The sequence below is a fragment of the Aquarana catesbeiana genome, linkage group LG02 (genome assembly GCF_042186555.1).
Source record: "Aquarana catesbeiana isolate 2022-GZ linkage group LG02, ASM4218655v1, whole genome shotgun sequence".
NCBI classification, from domain to species: Eukaryota; Metazoa; Chordata; class Amphibia; order Anura; family Ranidae; genus Aquarana; species Aquarana catesbeiana.
In genome coordinates this window covers 456,682,956-456,695,809 of record NC_133325.1, presented here as the reverse complement: position 1 = coordinate 456,695,809, position 12,854 = coordinate 456,682,956, and the positions used below count along the sequence as shown (strand labels likewise).

Sequence of the window (12,854 nt, the reverse complement as noted above, 5' to 3'; positions counted from 1 at the left end):
TCATTCAGATGTTCATTAGCAAACTTCAGACTGGCCTGTATATGTGCTTTCTTGGTGACTATGGTCCCAGCTGCCTTGAGATCATTGACGAGATTCTCCCATGTAATTCTGATTCCTCACCATTCTCATGATCATTGAAACTTCACAAGGTGAGACTTTGCATGAAGCCCCAGACCGAGGGAGATTTACAGTTATTTTGTGTTTCTTCCATTTGCGAATAATCGCACCAACTGTTGTCACCTTTTCACCAAGCTGCTTGGCCGATGGTCTTGTAGCCCATTCCAGCCTTGTGTAGGTATACAATCTTGTCCCTGACATCCTTGGACAGCTCTTTGGTCTTCGCCATGGTGGAGAGATTGGAATCTGATTGCTTCCCTTAAGGGAGTGCTCCTAATCTCAGCTTGTTACCTGTATAGAGGACACCTGGGGTCCAGAAATCTTGCTGATTGATAGGGGATCAAATACTTATTTCACTCATTAAAATGCAAATCAATTTATAGCTTTTTGAAATGCGTTTTTCTGGATTTTTTGTTGTTGTTGTTTTTCTGTCTCTCACTGTTAAAATAAAGCTACCATTAAAATTATAAACTGATTATTTCTTTGTCAGTAGGCAAACGTACAAAATCAGCAGCGGATCAAATACTTTTTTCCGTCGCTGTGTACCTGTAGTGATTCTAGAAACTGATCATGGCTTGGAATTAACAGAGCTTCCTTTCTTTGTTCCTATTAGTTGAACCAACAAAAGGGAAAGTTATTATATGCAGCGGACAAGGTTTTGCTAGGAGAAAAGCATTGGTTCAATATAAAGCTTGGTTTGTACATATGTCAAAAGGTTTATGTTTTCAATGTCTGTCAAGTGTCCTCCTAAATGCAGGATCTCAAATGGTGTACTCTTCCATCCTCAGGTATAAGCTTCTATGGGAGTGTGGTCATGGCAGGTAGAGCCTTCGTAACTCAGGAGCTGCGTAGTGTTCTGCATCTAGAGCCTATGTGAAATTAGTCTAAACATTACCTCTGGTTATTTCTTAATTAGCAAAACCCAGCACAGTGTTTATGATGAAGAATAGTTTGGATGACTGTTATGATGGAAAATGCTTTGGATCACCATTTGTTGCATAAAATCCCTAGAATGCCAATTTTATATTATATAAATTACTAACAAATCAATAATAATCTATTCAGACACATAAAAATATATTCAAAAGAAACTAAATAAAAAATATAGCTTTTTTTTTTGTAATTCGTCTAGTGGTAACGCATACAGTACAGTAAATAAATATGTACCAGTGCTGAATACTGAAACAGAATGTACTTTTAGCTGTAGGGATCAATGTAGCGGAACGATCTGGAGTCAGAGATATTGTACAACAAATTATGTATCTGCTTGCTTCTTCGGGCTTCCAGCAAAAGTCTTCTAGATCTTTCTTTAGCAGCTTGTTGTTCAACACGTTTTTGTATTCTCTTCTGTTTTACCCACCTGCAAAAAAAAAAAAAAAAAAAAAAAGGATTATACCAATCAACTGCACAGCATGTTATACTTTATGTAACGGTAATCTTTTAATGTAGGTCAAGGAGAGTTGTATATCTTTACAATCTAATATTATGAAGTCACGGAACCCTTTAAAATCATGCACAATCATCACTCCAGCATTTTTTCTTCTCCTTTTCTCCTCCTCATTCAGCTAAAGTGACCCGAGTGCTGACAAAGGGGCAGGAGGGGATGGGCAAGCAAGGATGCTGTTCAGTGCCCAACATCATCTTTATCAACGAATGACATTACCGGTTGTTAGGATGCTAGCGGCTGCCCAAGGTCATAATGCTACACCATAAAAACAAGTGCTTTTGTGTAACAAAGAGACAGGTGTGATCCACTCACTGGCTTGTTGACAATTTTTGGTGCGATTTGGGGAAATTTTGTTTGGCATTTTTCAAAGGCACCCCTGAAAAACCCAGAAGGCACCCTGGTTAAAAAAGGCTGCATTAAACTGTTATGTACTCCTGAGCAAAAAAAAAATTGTTGTCAATAATTCTGTGTATTTTGTAAAGTGCTGCCTAATATGTCAGAACTATATAATCATATGGTAAAAAATCCAGGAATACGGAAAATAAATGCCATCTCATTTGTAATGACACTTCATCGCTTTTTAACTGAACTATTTAGACTTCACAAATAATTTTGTACTTACTGTGCAAAAGCTCCTTCTCTGTCCTTACTTTCTTCCAGGAAAGCAGCTGTCTCCTGTTTTCTTAGTTCCTCCATCCTCTTTTCTTTCAGTTGGTCTTTATGTTTCTTCCTCAGCCAAGTACCATAAGCTTCATCTGACCCTTCTTTATCTTTATCCTTTTAAAACCAAGACATAAAATTTAGATATTTCAATACTGATTGCAGTCGCCCTCTGTATATACTAACACAGTGGTGTCCTTAAAGCGGAGTTCCAGCTCTTTTTTTTTTTTAAATCACCCCTGTGATAGTCGCCAATTATGTATTAAAAATCAGCATATGCTACATCTGACAACGTTTTCTGTGTAAGGGCTAGTTTGCACTTGCTTCAAAACATGGCTTTGGACACGCTTTGTTAAAGCTCTCTGAAAGCCAGTCAAAGCTCCTGTCACTAAATAAAATGGTTAGCTAAGGGCTCATTTACACTTGCTTTGGCTTCAACACACATTAACGGCTAGTTTACACTTGTGTCAAAACATGGCTTCGGACAGGCTTTGTTAAAGCTCTCTGAATGCTAGTCAAATCTCCTGTCACTAAATAAAATGGTTAGCTTACAGTCCTGTTTACGCCCTGCTTTTTCTTTGCTTCGCTTCAAAATTATACCCCATGTAGCTTTAGTGGTGCTTCAAAGCATCTTCAAAGCCTCCATAGAAGTCTATGGCAAAGCTCGCTTGAAGCCCCACCAAAGCCTCATCGAAGCCCCCCCCTGAAGCCTCATTGAAGCACCAAGTAAAAGCAAGGTGTAAACAGGACTGTAAGCTAACCATTTTATTTAGTGACAGGAGCTTTGTCTGGCGTTCAGAGAGCTTTAACAAAGCGTGTCTGAAGCCATGTTTTGAAGCAAGTGTAAACTAGCCCTTACAGTCCTGTTTACGCCTTGCTTTTGCTTGGTGCTTCAGTGGGGCTTCAAGTGAGCTTTGCCATAGACTTTTATGGAGGCTTTGAAGACGCTTTGAAGCACCACTAAGGGCTAGTTTACACTTGCTTCAAAACATGGCTTCGGACATGCATTGTTAAAGCTCTCTGAATGCCAGTCAAAGCCCCTGTCACTAAATAAAATGGTTAGCTTACAGTCCTGTTTACACCTTGCTTTTGCTTGGTGCTGCGATGAGGCTTCGATGGGGCTTTGGTGGGGCTTCAAGCGAGCTTTGCCATAGACTTCTATGGAGGCTCTGAAGACACTTTGAAGCACCACTAAAGCTACATGGGGTATAATTTTTAAAGCAAAGCTGAAGCAAAGCAAAAGCAGGTGTAAACAGGACTGTAAGCTAACCATCTTATTTAGTGACAGGGGCATTGACTAGCGTTCAGACAAGTTTAACAAAACCTGTCTGAAGCCTTGTTTTGAAGCGAGTGTAAACTAGTCGTTAATGTGTGTTGAGGTCAAAGCAAGTGTAAATGAGCCCTAAAGCTACATGGGTATAATTTTTGAAGTGAAGCCAAAGCAAAGCAAAGCAAGGTGTAAACAGGACTGTAAGCTAACCATTTTATTTAGTGACTGGAGCTTTGACTAGCATTCAGAGAGCTTTAACAAAGCCTTTTCCGAAGCCTTGATTTGAAGCAAGTGTAAACTAGCCATTAATGTGCGTTGAAGCTGAAGCGTAAGTGTAAGTATAAATGTGCCCTTACTAAATGTATTGGTACTCACAGTACCCTCCTGATCCAGCAAGTGTCCATCCTGAGTGTGGGCACCTGAAGCCCACTAGGAGGCTCTTCCGGGATAAGGTGCTGCTGGCTACCCAGAAAGCACCTTCTGATCTTGCACATGTGCAGTGGGACTTTATCAGGGCATCCTTTTCTGGTTTAGAAATAAAGTGTTGCTGGCCCGTGGAGGATGCCCATTAACTCCTGGTATTGATTAGACTGGTATCCCAGGAGCCAATGCGAAAAAGGATATGACGTACCTCGCCGCGGCAGTGTTTGGACGGAAGTGGAGCACTTTTAGATAAAAAAAAAAAAGTACTATAAAAAAAAAAAAAAAAGAGACACTATCCAAAAAGGAATAGCGGAACGATCAGCAACACATGCGGACGTGCATGCAAATTAGGGTGGAACTTCGCTTTAAAGAGGAGCCCCAGGCTCCTTCAGAAAAAAATTATAGTTTATATGCCATACACTATATACATTTTTATATTGCAGTATGTTTTCCTGATTGTCTTTGGCATATGTATACTATGTATTGTTGTATAAATTTGTACGGAAATATTTCAATAAATTTAGATTGAAAAAACTGAAAAAAAATTAAAGTCAGAAGCTACAAATACTGTAGCTACCGACTTAATATTAGGACACTTACCTGTCCAAGAATCCAGTGGTGTCTTCACTCCAGCTGATTTTTCAATCAGCTCCCGGGTGCTGCCACCGCCATTTCTTATAAGGGAAACCGGCAGTGAAGCCTTGCGGCATCACTGGCAGTTCCCTACTGCGCACCCCTTTTGGGTGGAGCTCCGCTTTAACTTAAAAGGGCCCAAGAACCACATTTTAATCCACAAGTCAATTGGAAGGTCGCATCTAAATTATCCATTTTTTGGTGCACTGCAGTGCCATTTATTCTATATGACACACCAACATATCTTTCCCAACGCACAAACCAAAACAAATGATAATGTGTTACTGTGAATTGCAATGTGCGGTGTTGCTAAAAATAATGCATGCACATTTTTTTGTGTGTTAGGAAATCCATGCATTTGGGCAATATTAATGCAACTGGCTGGGTCACATTCTTGCACTGCTGTTACATGTGTTGGTGTGATTCGGTACCTTTCATTTTAAAAGGCACCACAACACAACTTTCCAGTGCACCTATCATGTATTGTGTACACGGCAGAAAATGCTAAATGTATGATTTTTTTTTTTTTGTCTGTTGTGGTGCTCAAATTAACCAACTATCTCAACCACTTGCTAACCGCGCTATAGCCGAAAGATGGCTACAGCACGGTAGTCTAGTTTTGGGAGGGCGTCAGTAGACGTCCTCCCAGAATCCTGTGCGCTTCCTGTGTGGCACATTGGACGTTCTCTGTGACCACTGTGTCCGATCACACATTAGGGTAAAGGGCCAATAACAGCGGCCCTTTACCATGTGATCAATTGTATCCAATCACAGCTGATCACATGCAAACAGACTTGCTGGTTATCGACATTCCATTCCTCTCATGCTGTGTCTGTGGGAGGAGAGGAGAGCTGTTAACTGGCAAGCCTGAAATGAAAATTGGTTAATCATAGTAAGATTTAGATAACTAGTATTTTTCTATGGCTTCCATAAAATGACTATTATATTGGATTCCTCACAGATGTGCTGCTTTTTTCCATCTCCTTTGCCTGCAGGATCCTTTTTTCTTGCATTAGCTGTTCATTCTTCTTCTGTAACCAAAATTTAAATGCCATTTCGTTTTCTCTCCGTTTCAGTTCTTCTGCCTCCTTTTTCCGGTCTTCTTCCTTTTTTCCAGAACATGTTGATTAATAACACTGGTTTTATTTCTTTCAATTATTTCTTGTTCTTTTCACTTTGTAGGTGAATAAAAAATATAAATAAAAATGCAAAACAAATAAACAGCATGGATGTGTTGCTTTTTAGGGTCCATTTATATGGCTGTTTATGGTCATACACTGCCCAGAACAGCGTATTTATGCAGCAGGGGTGGCCAGGAGACTTGTGGACAGGAAGCCTGTACATATCAGTTACATGCTGACACTGTCCCCAACTGTTTACATGTAATCACGGCCAGGGACAGATGGGTCTGTAGGCAGACTGTTTGCTCATCTGTCCCTAAATGCAGGTAATCACTCAATGGGGTTGATTTACTAAAGCTGGGAGAGTGCAGAATCTGGTGCGGCTGTACATAGAAACCAATTTTTTTTTTTGTCAAAGTTTAATTGAACACGCTGAAGTTGGAATCTTGGCTACCATGCAAAGCTGCACCAGATTTTGCACATTCCTGTTTTAGTAAATCAACCCCAATGTGTGAAGCCTCTGGGCCTGTCGCTGAGCTGAGCTGCCGCAGCTGAAGAGAGGTTCCTGGCTGTACCTGGCACAGAAATACACTGACCTGGGCTATGTACGGCCTTGAATGGTCATGTTAATTAGCCCTTTAAGTGAAACTCAAGCAAAAATGTTTTTTCTAGTTTTGAATAAAATTAGGAAGATTTGACCTGTTTGTTGGGCATATTTCCTTCCACCCCCTGTTACCAGGACAGGAAATGAGGGGGACTTTCCCAAGGATATAGAAGAACATAAATATGAGAAAGGTTCAAATCGTTTGTCACGTAATAAAACCAAAACCTACTGAACAATCTTGTGGCACTAGTTCCACTTTGTTGGGTCAATGGCAATATGGTCAGCTAATATTAAATTGAAAAACTGTAATGTAAATTTTTTGATCTTTACAGACACCTCTGGCTTACCAATATAAGTAAAATAATAATTTCCCAGGTTGCATTTTTGCAGCTAGTCACTACTGTTCTCCCAAGATAAATCCACGCTTAGTTGAGATGTATAAGAATAAATTATTCTAAGCATAGGGCTTTTCAATCTCCATCTTACAGTATCGTATATACTCGAGTATAAGCCGAGTTTTTCAGCACATTTTTTTGTGCTGAAAATGCCCCCCTCAGCTTATACTCGAGTCTGTGTCCATCTGCAGCCTCATGCGCCTGATCTCCCAGCGCTGTGACATGCAAGTCAGTCTAGTCGGCGGCCAGTGTAACAAAGCCCCGCCTCCGCCTCCTCCTCGTCTCTCATCTGTGACGGAACACTGATTCAGTTCTTCCAAGCAGTGTGTCAGGGTCCCGCCTATCACAGGCGAGGACGAGGCGGAGGCAGGGCTTTGTTTCACTACACGGCCGTCGACTAGACTGACTGCAACAAAGCCTCGCCTCTGCCTCTGCCTCATCCTCGCCTGTGATAGGCGGGACTCTGACTCACTGCTTGGAAGAACTGAATCAGTGTTCCGTCACTAACGAGGGACGAGGAGGAGGCTGAGGCGGGGCTTTGTTACACTGGCCGCCGACTAGACTGACTGCATGTCACAGCACTGGAGATCAAAGTACATGAGGCGGCAGGGAGATGGAAACAGTTAGGAGGCAGGCAAATGGGCACAGTGAGAAGGCATGCAAATGGGCACAGTGAGGAGGCATGTAGATGGGTACAGTGAGGAGGCATGCATATGGGCACAGTGAGGAGGCATGCATATGGGCACAGTGAGGAGGCAGGCATATGGGCACAGTGAGGAGGCAGGCATATGGGCACAGTGAGGAGACATGCAGATGGGCACAGTGAGGAGGCATGCAGATGGGTACAGTGAGGAGGCATGCATATGGGCACAGTGAGGAGGCAGGCATATGGGCACAGTGAGGAGGCAGGCATATGGGCACAGTGAGGCGGCAGGCAAATGGGCACAGTGAGGAGACATGCAGATGGGCACAGTGAGGAGGCATGCAGATGGACACAGTAAGGCATGCAGATGGGTACAGTGAGGAGGCATGCAGATGGGTACAGTGAGGAGGCATGCATATGGGCACAGTGAGGAGGCAGGCATATGGGCACAGTGAGGAGGCAGGCATATGGGCACAGTGAGGCGGCAGGAAATGGGCACAGTTAGGAGACATGCAGATGGGCACAGTGAGGAGGCATGCAGATGGACACAGTGAGGCATGCAGATGGGCACAGTGAGGCATGCAAATGGGCATTGTTGACCCTCTTTTCCACTTACAGTAGCTGCTGCATTTCTAACCCTCGGCTCATACTCGAGTCAATACGTTTTCCCAGTTTTTTGTGGTAAAATTAGGTGCCTCAGCTTATATTTGGGTCAACTTATACTCGAGTATATACGGGTATATATAATGTAGTTGAGATTTTTTATTTAGATAAATAAAATATTGTTCATTAAAATGATGTACCCTTCTATCCAGCCAGCAGGTGGATCTCTTCCTTTTTTTTTTTTTTTTTTTTTACACAATTACTAGTATTATGTTTTAGCTCTGCAGCAAGAAGCCTATAGTTTATGCAACTCAAATAGTCATCAGAAAATGCTGAGAACACACAGGAAGTTTTTTTTCCGTCTAACCCAGGGAGCTGCATGAAAAAAAACCATACAGAGTATTGTACTAACACATCCAATGTTAGTGCGGTGATCTCCCCACTGAGCTCTTGTGTTCTGACAGGGGGGACCCCCCCAACGCCAGAACACAGTGCCAATGGCTGTGGGCGCTGATTGGATACTGGCTCTCCAGCATGCTTGTTCGACAGAAGCCTGTTGTGAGACCAGCTTTTGTTGGATGAGGAGCTGTACACACGAGCTGAAAGTCGGTCGGTTTTTGGCCGATATTTAGCCCGTGTGTACTGTGTGAGCTTTTACTCAGACAAATGGAGCTGCTGTGCCACCGTTTACTTGCTTTACTAATTTCAGCTGTAATTAATATAAGAAGGTAGCACACAGGGTGGGACTGGGAGAAATCACATGGTTTCATGGAGTGATATGATTTTTCCTGGTTGCAACAGTAGGAGTATATTGATATACTAAGAGGGAGGTGTGGAAAGCCTATTAGCCTCTGAGCTGTACATTCTACAGAGATTAAGCAAAGACGTTATAAAGAAGTCTAGGTCCTGTTGCTCAACCTGCACAACAGCTGGGAAACCTAATATGAAAGGCATAAGGCACATAGTTTTGCACATCTCCATCACTATTTTTAACCTGTGACTTTAGTTCTACTTGAAAATGTATTGTTATGATTGCTAAATTTTACCTCTCTCCTAAGTCTCTCTTGCCTCTCTTGAATCCTCTTCTGTAGCTCCTTTTGCTCTGAGGAAAGGCTGAATGTTGTGTTTCTGGTTGATACACTTGCAGACTGGACTCTACGCGATGGCTTCACTCTGTGTAGAGATTTCAATGAATGACTAGCAGAGCTAGGTCGGACTTTAGGTCCACCAGGAGGTTGGGGGACAAACTTATTTACATTACCGACTTTGGAAGTTTTCTTGTGATCTAAATTTTCTCCATTATGCAATGCACTAAAACTATGTGACTGCATGGATAGAGATGGAGATTTTGACATCTCCTTAATGTTACTGATAGGTGGTAGAGAACACTGGTTCTCAATATCCTTTAAACTGACCAGTTCAAACTTTCCATCTTTCTCAACCAAAACTTTCCCATCTTTTGCTTCTTCTTCAATGTTTTCATTTTCTTCAGCATTCAACTCTTTTTTGGCTGGGGTATCATTAAGATGCAACTGTGTTATGCCACCTACTACATCGTCTTCAATGATACTTTCAGTTCTATCGTTGTCTGGGAAATCTAATGGTGGAACTTCCAGATCAACCAAATTGTCCTTAAATTTAAGCTTCCTCTGGCGATTTTCATCAATGGTTTCCATTTCTAATTTCTTGTTTGCTTCTTCTATCTTTTCTGCAATATATCGTTTTGCCTCCTCATCTTCGGGATCAGCCTCTTCACCCTCAGACACAGTATCTAGTATTAGCTTAGCATTTATTTTAGGGTCAAGTTGAGAAATGCTACTATCATTGCTTGGTATATGGTCACCTTTGATCTCTTGTTTTACCAATTGTGTTGTGTTATCAGGTCTTTGTTCAATGAGATGTTCAGTGTCATCTTCATTCTGAAACAGCAGAATGTTTCATGTATTTAGAAGTTATTATATGAATTTTATCAAGGAAATGGTCTATTGAAAAGGAGGATATTTAAAGGGTATGTCAGGGCAAAATAAAAAAAAAAAAAACATATCCAGTACATCTCTGCAATACATGCATATTGCCCATGTTTTATCTCTTAAAGACCCTACAGGTACAGAAGAACACCTGCTGATCTTGCAAACATTGAGCCCCGGTTCACACTGAAGCAGCGCGACTTGCGGCGCAACTGCTCCAAGACAACCTGGACACGACAGGGGCGGCGACCTGCAAAACGACTTCTATATAGAAGTCTATGCAAGTCGCCTCAAGTCGCCCCCAAAGTAGTACAGGAACCTTTTTCTAAGTCGGAGTGACTTGCGTCGCTCCGACTAGAACGGTTCCATTGTACAGAACGGGACGCTACTTGTCAGGCGACTAGGTCGCCTGACAAGTCATCCTAGTGTGAACCGACCCTTACTGAACTCCTAAGTCCTGCTGTAGACTGAGTGGTGTCAGACACGCCCAGTTGCTTTTTGCTAAACCATTCAAACCCTCACACTCTACTATTATTTACAACATGGGCACTTATTATTCTGTAATTCAAGATAAGAACTAGGAGGACTAGTTACACTCCTTTAGATAACACAGGAATTGTGTTATAGATAAGAAGATAAGAACTAGGAGGACTAGTTACACTCCAATTGATAACACAGGAATTGAAAAAATGACACATGGATAAATGACACAGCATAAGCACTATGCAATCTATCATGCTTTAAAGGAACAGGATTTTTTTTTTTTTTTTTTTAGGGTGACAACCACTTTAAGATCATTGTACGTATAAATAAAACATCCCCCGAAAAAATAAGCCCTAGTGTGTTTTTGGTTGCCAAAATAAATATAAGACCTGGGCTTATATTCGAGAAAAACAGTACACATGTTTTTTTAACTCCTGAGGGACACACAGCATTTGATGCCATGGATGGATTTCCTGGGGTGGTGCCTGGTGGGGGTGGTGCCTGGTGGGGGTGGGTGGGTGGGTGTTTTAGTGGGGAAGCTTTTTGTTTCTGTATTGAGAGCCCTGCATGGCTGAGAACTTGTGTTTTTTTTGTTGCTAAAAAAAATAAAAAGAATTTTCTAAAACAAAAAAATTGAGGAACCCCCACTAGATCTCTGTATGTAATGTATGTTGTTGAACAATAATAAAAGGTGTACACATAGGTGTGCGCAGAGTATTGTATTAAGGTGTGCACCCCAAAGCTCAAACATGCATGCCTTTCTCTCCAGCCTCAGCTGCACTGGACAGTGAATGAATAGGAAGTTCTCTGTGCTGAGCGGCTTTCTTTTCATTCACAAACTGAAGCACAGTAAACTTGGTTTACTATGCTTTGGTTATGCATGAACACAGTGAGTGAGTGTGTTCACTGTGTTCATTTAGAAAAGGAAGGTGCTGGTAAATGACATATTTACTAGCTCCTTCCCACACTCTCCATCCTGAATCATTCCCTGCAGCAGCTGGGGGGAGAGGAGAGGAGGGAAGCCAGCAGCACTGCAGGGTGGGGGTTAACAATGGCGAAGCCCAGGCAGTAGGGGGAATCAGCACTGCACATAGTGATTAGGGTGTGCCCAGGCACACCCGGCACACCCCCTGCGCACGCCTATGGGTGTGCACAAGGTGGCAGTGTGAACCAAACATGCAAGCTCATTCCCACGTCACTTCCGTCGTGCCGGTCGCCAATCCCAAAGCGCATCGTCACAATCACGTGACTTCATCAGTGATTCGTGACTGTGACGATACGTGTCAGGATTGGCTGACAGTCACACTGGGAACGAGCTTGGAGCTGGTTTATTGAGCAAATCATTTATTATTTGCTTTATTGTAAGGAATCTGTTAATTGAAAAGTTTACTTGCATGTTTGGTTCACACTGCCACCTTGGCATATGTAACAAATATAAAATAGGTGTCATACCAATTTGCCTGCAAAACTGAAAATGCACTTTAGGCTCCCACTACAGAGTTCTCAATCTAGCAACTGGCAACCCCGAGGTAAGTGTAATGTGCCATGTTACACTTACCTCCCACTGTGCTTTCATTTCACCTTTTTTGGAGTTCTTGAAGATATTTCCCTTTCCTATCAACTTACCCCTCTCCCTGGTTCCTTTTATAACAAAGCTGTATACCCATGTTCTATTTAGACCATAAAGATACCACTTCCTTTCTACAGAATACACAGTGGAGCTGGCAATAAAAGAACAAGAAAGTTAGTGTGTGTTCTTCACAGATTTTAAACGGCTTCTAGCAGTCCCTTTTAAATTGCAGATTAGGAAATTGTAACTGAAATATCAGAGTTTTCTATCTTCCACATTTAAAAAAATAACAGACATGCTCTTGTGTTTTCAGGAAAATTGGGATCCTATGTTTTTCCATGCAATGACGAAAAAAACAAATATTTACAGATCATGGCTGTACCTGGGATGCTGCCCGCTGTTTCTCTTCCTCATCTATTAACCAGTCAAGGTCTTTCTCAAAGTCATCTTCATACTCTGGTCCTCCTTCTGAATCCGATTCCTCCTTCTCGCTCATCTTTACAGAGATGCTCTGCTTGTCTCCTATGAGCACATTAATGCAAAACTTACACGTACTGTATATCAGATATTGCATCAGTGAAATAATTTTGGAATTACAATTGATATAACTGTGTGAATACTTAGGGATTTGTTTATAAAAAAAAATCCCATAGTAAATCCCCCAGTGAAACTGCACGTACATTCGTTCTGTGCGATTTGGCCCAAAAAAATTAAAAAATGAATGGTGTTATGCCATTTCTTGTGTTGGTTGAATGTTTTCCAATGATTTAAAATGACCACATTTGGACACTAGGTGGTGTTAACTATCATAGGAATTTCCTGTAATACTTAGCACCATCTATTGGCCAAATGTGGTCTATTTTGCCTTACATACATACAAGCCGTACATATAAAATGTCATATAAATGTCTTTAACCA

General features: G+C 41.7%; 1 protein-coding gene across 1 annotated transcript in view; it reads right to left on the bottom strand.

The window, feature by feature from the left end:
• Positions 1 to 1,209: 1,209 nt before the first annotated feature.
• Positions 1,210 to 12,854, bottom strand: part of CCDC181 (coiled-coil domain containing 181) — a 58,317-nt gene continuing 46,672 nt past the window's right edge. The window contains exons 2-6 of the mRNA XM_073615630.1: positions 12,319 to 12,458; positions 8,963 to 9,835; positions 5,510 to 5,656; positions 2,187 to 2,341; positions 1,210 to 1,477 (exon numbers count right to left, since the gene is read on the bottom strand). Of these exons, the coding sequence (XP_073471731.1) occupies positions 1,315 to 1,477; positions 2,187 to 2,341; positions 5,510 to 5,656; positions 8,963 to 9,835; positions 12,319 to 12,432 (1,452 nt within the window). The 5' untranslated portion in view covers positions 12,433 to 12,458 and the 3' untranslated portion in view covers positions 1,210 to 1,314. The remainder of the gene's footprint in view (positions 1,478 to 2,186; positions 2,342 to 5,509; positions 5,657 to 8,962; positions 9,836 to 12,318; positions 12,459 to 12,854) is intronic.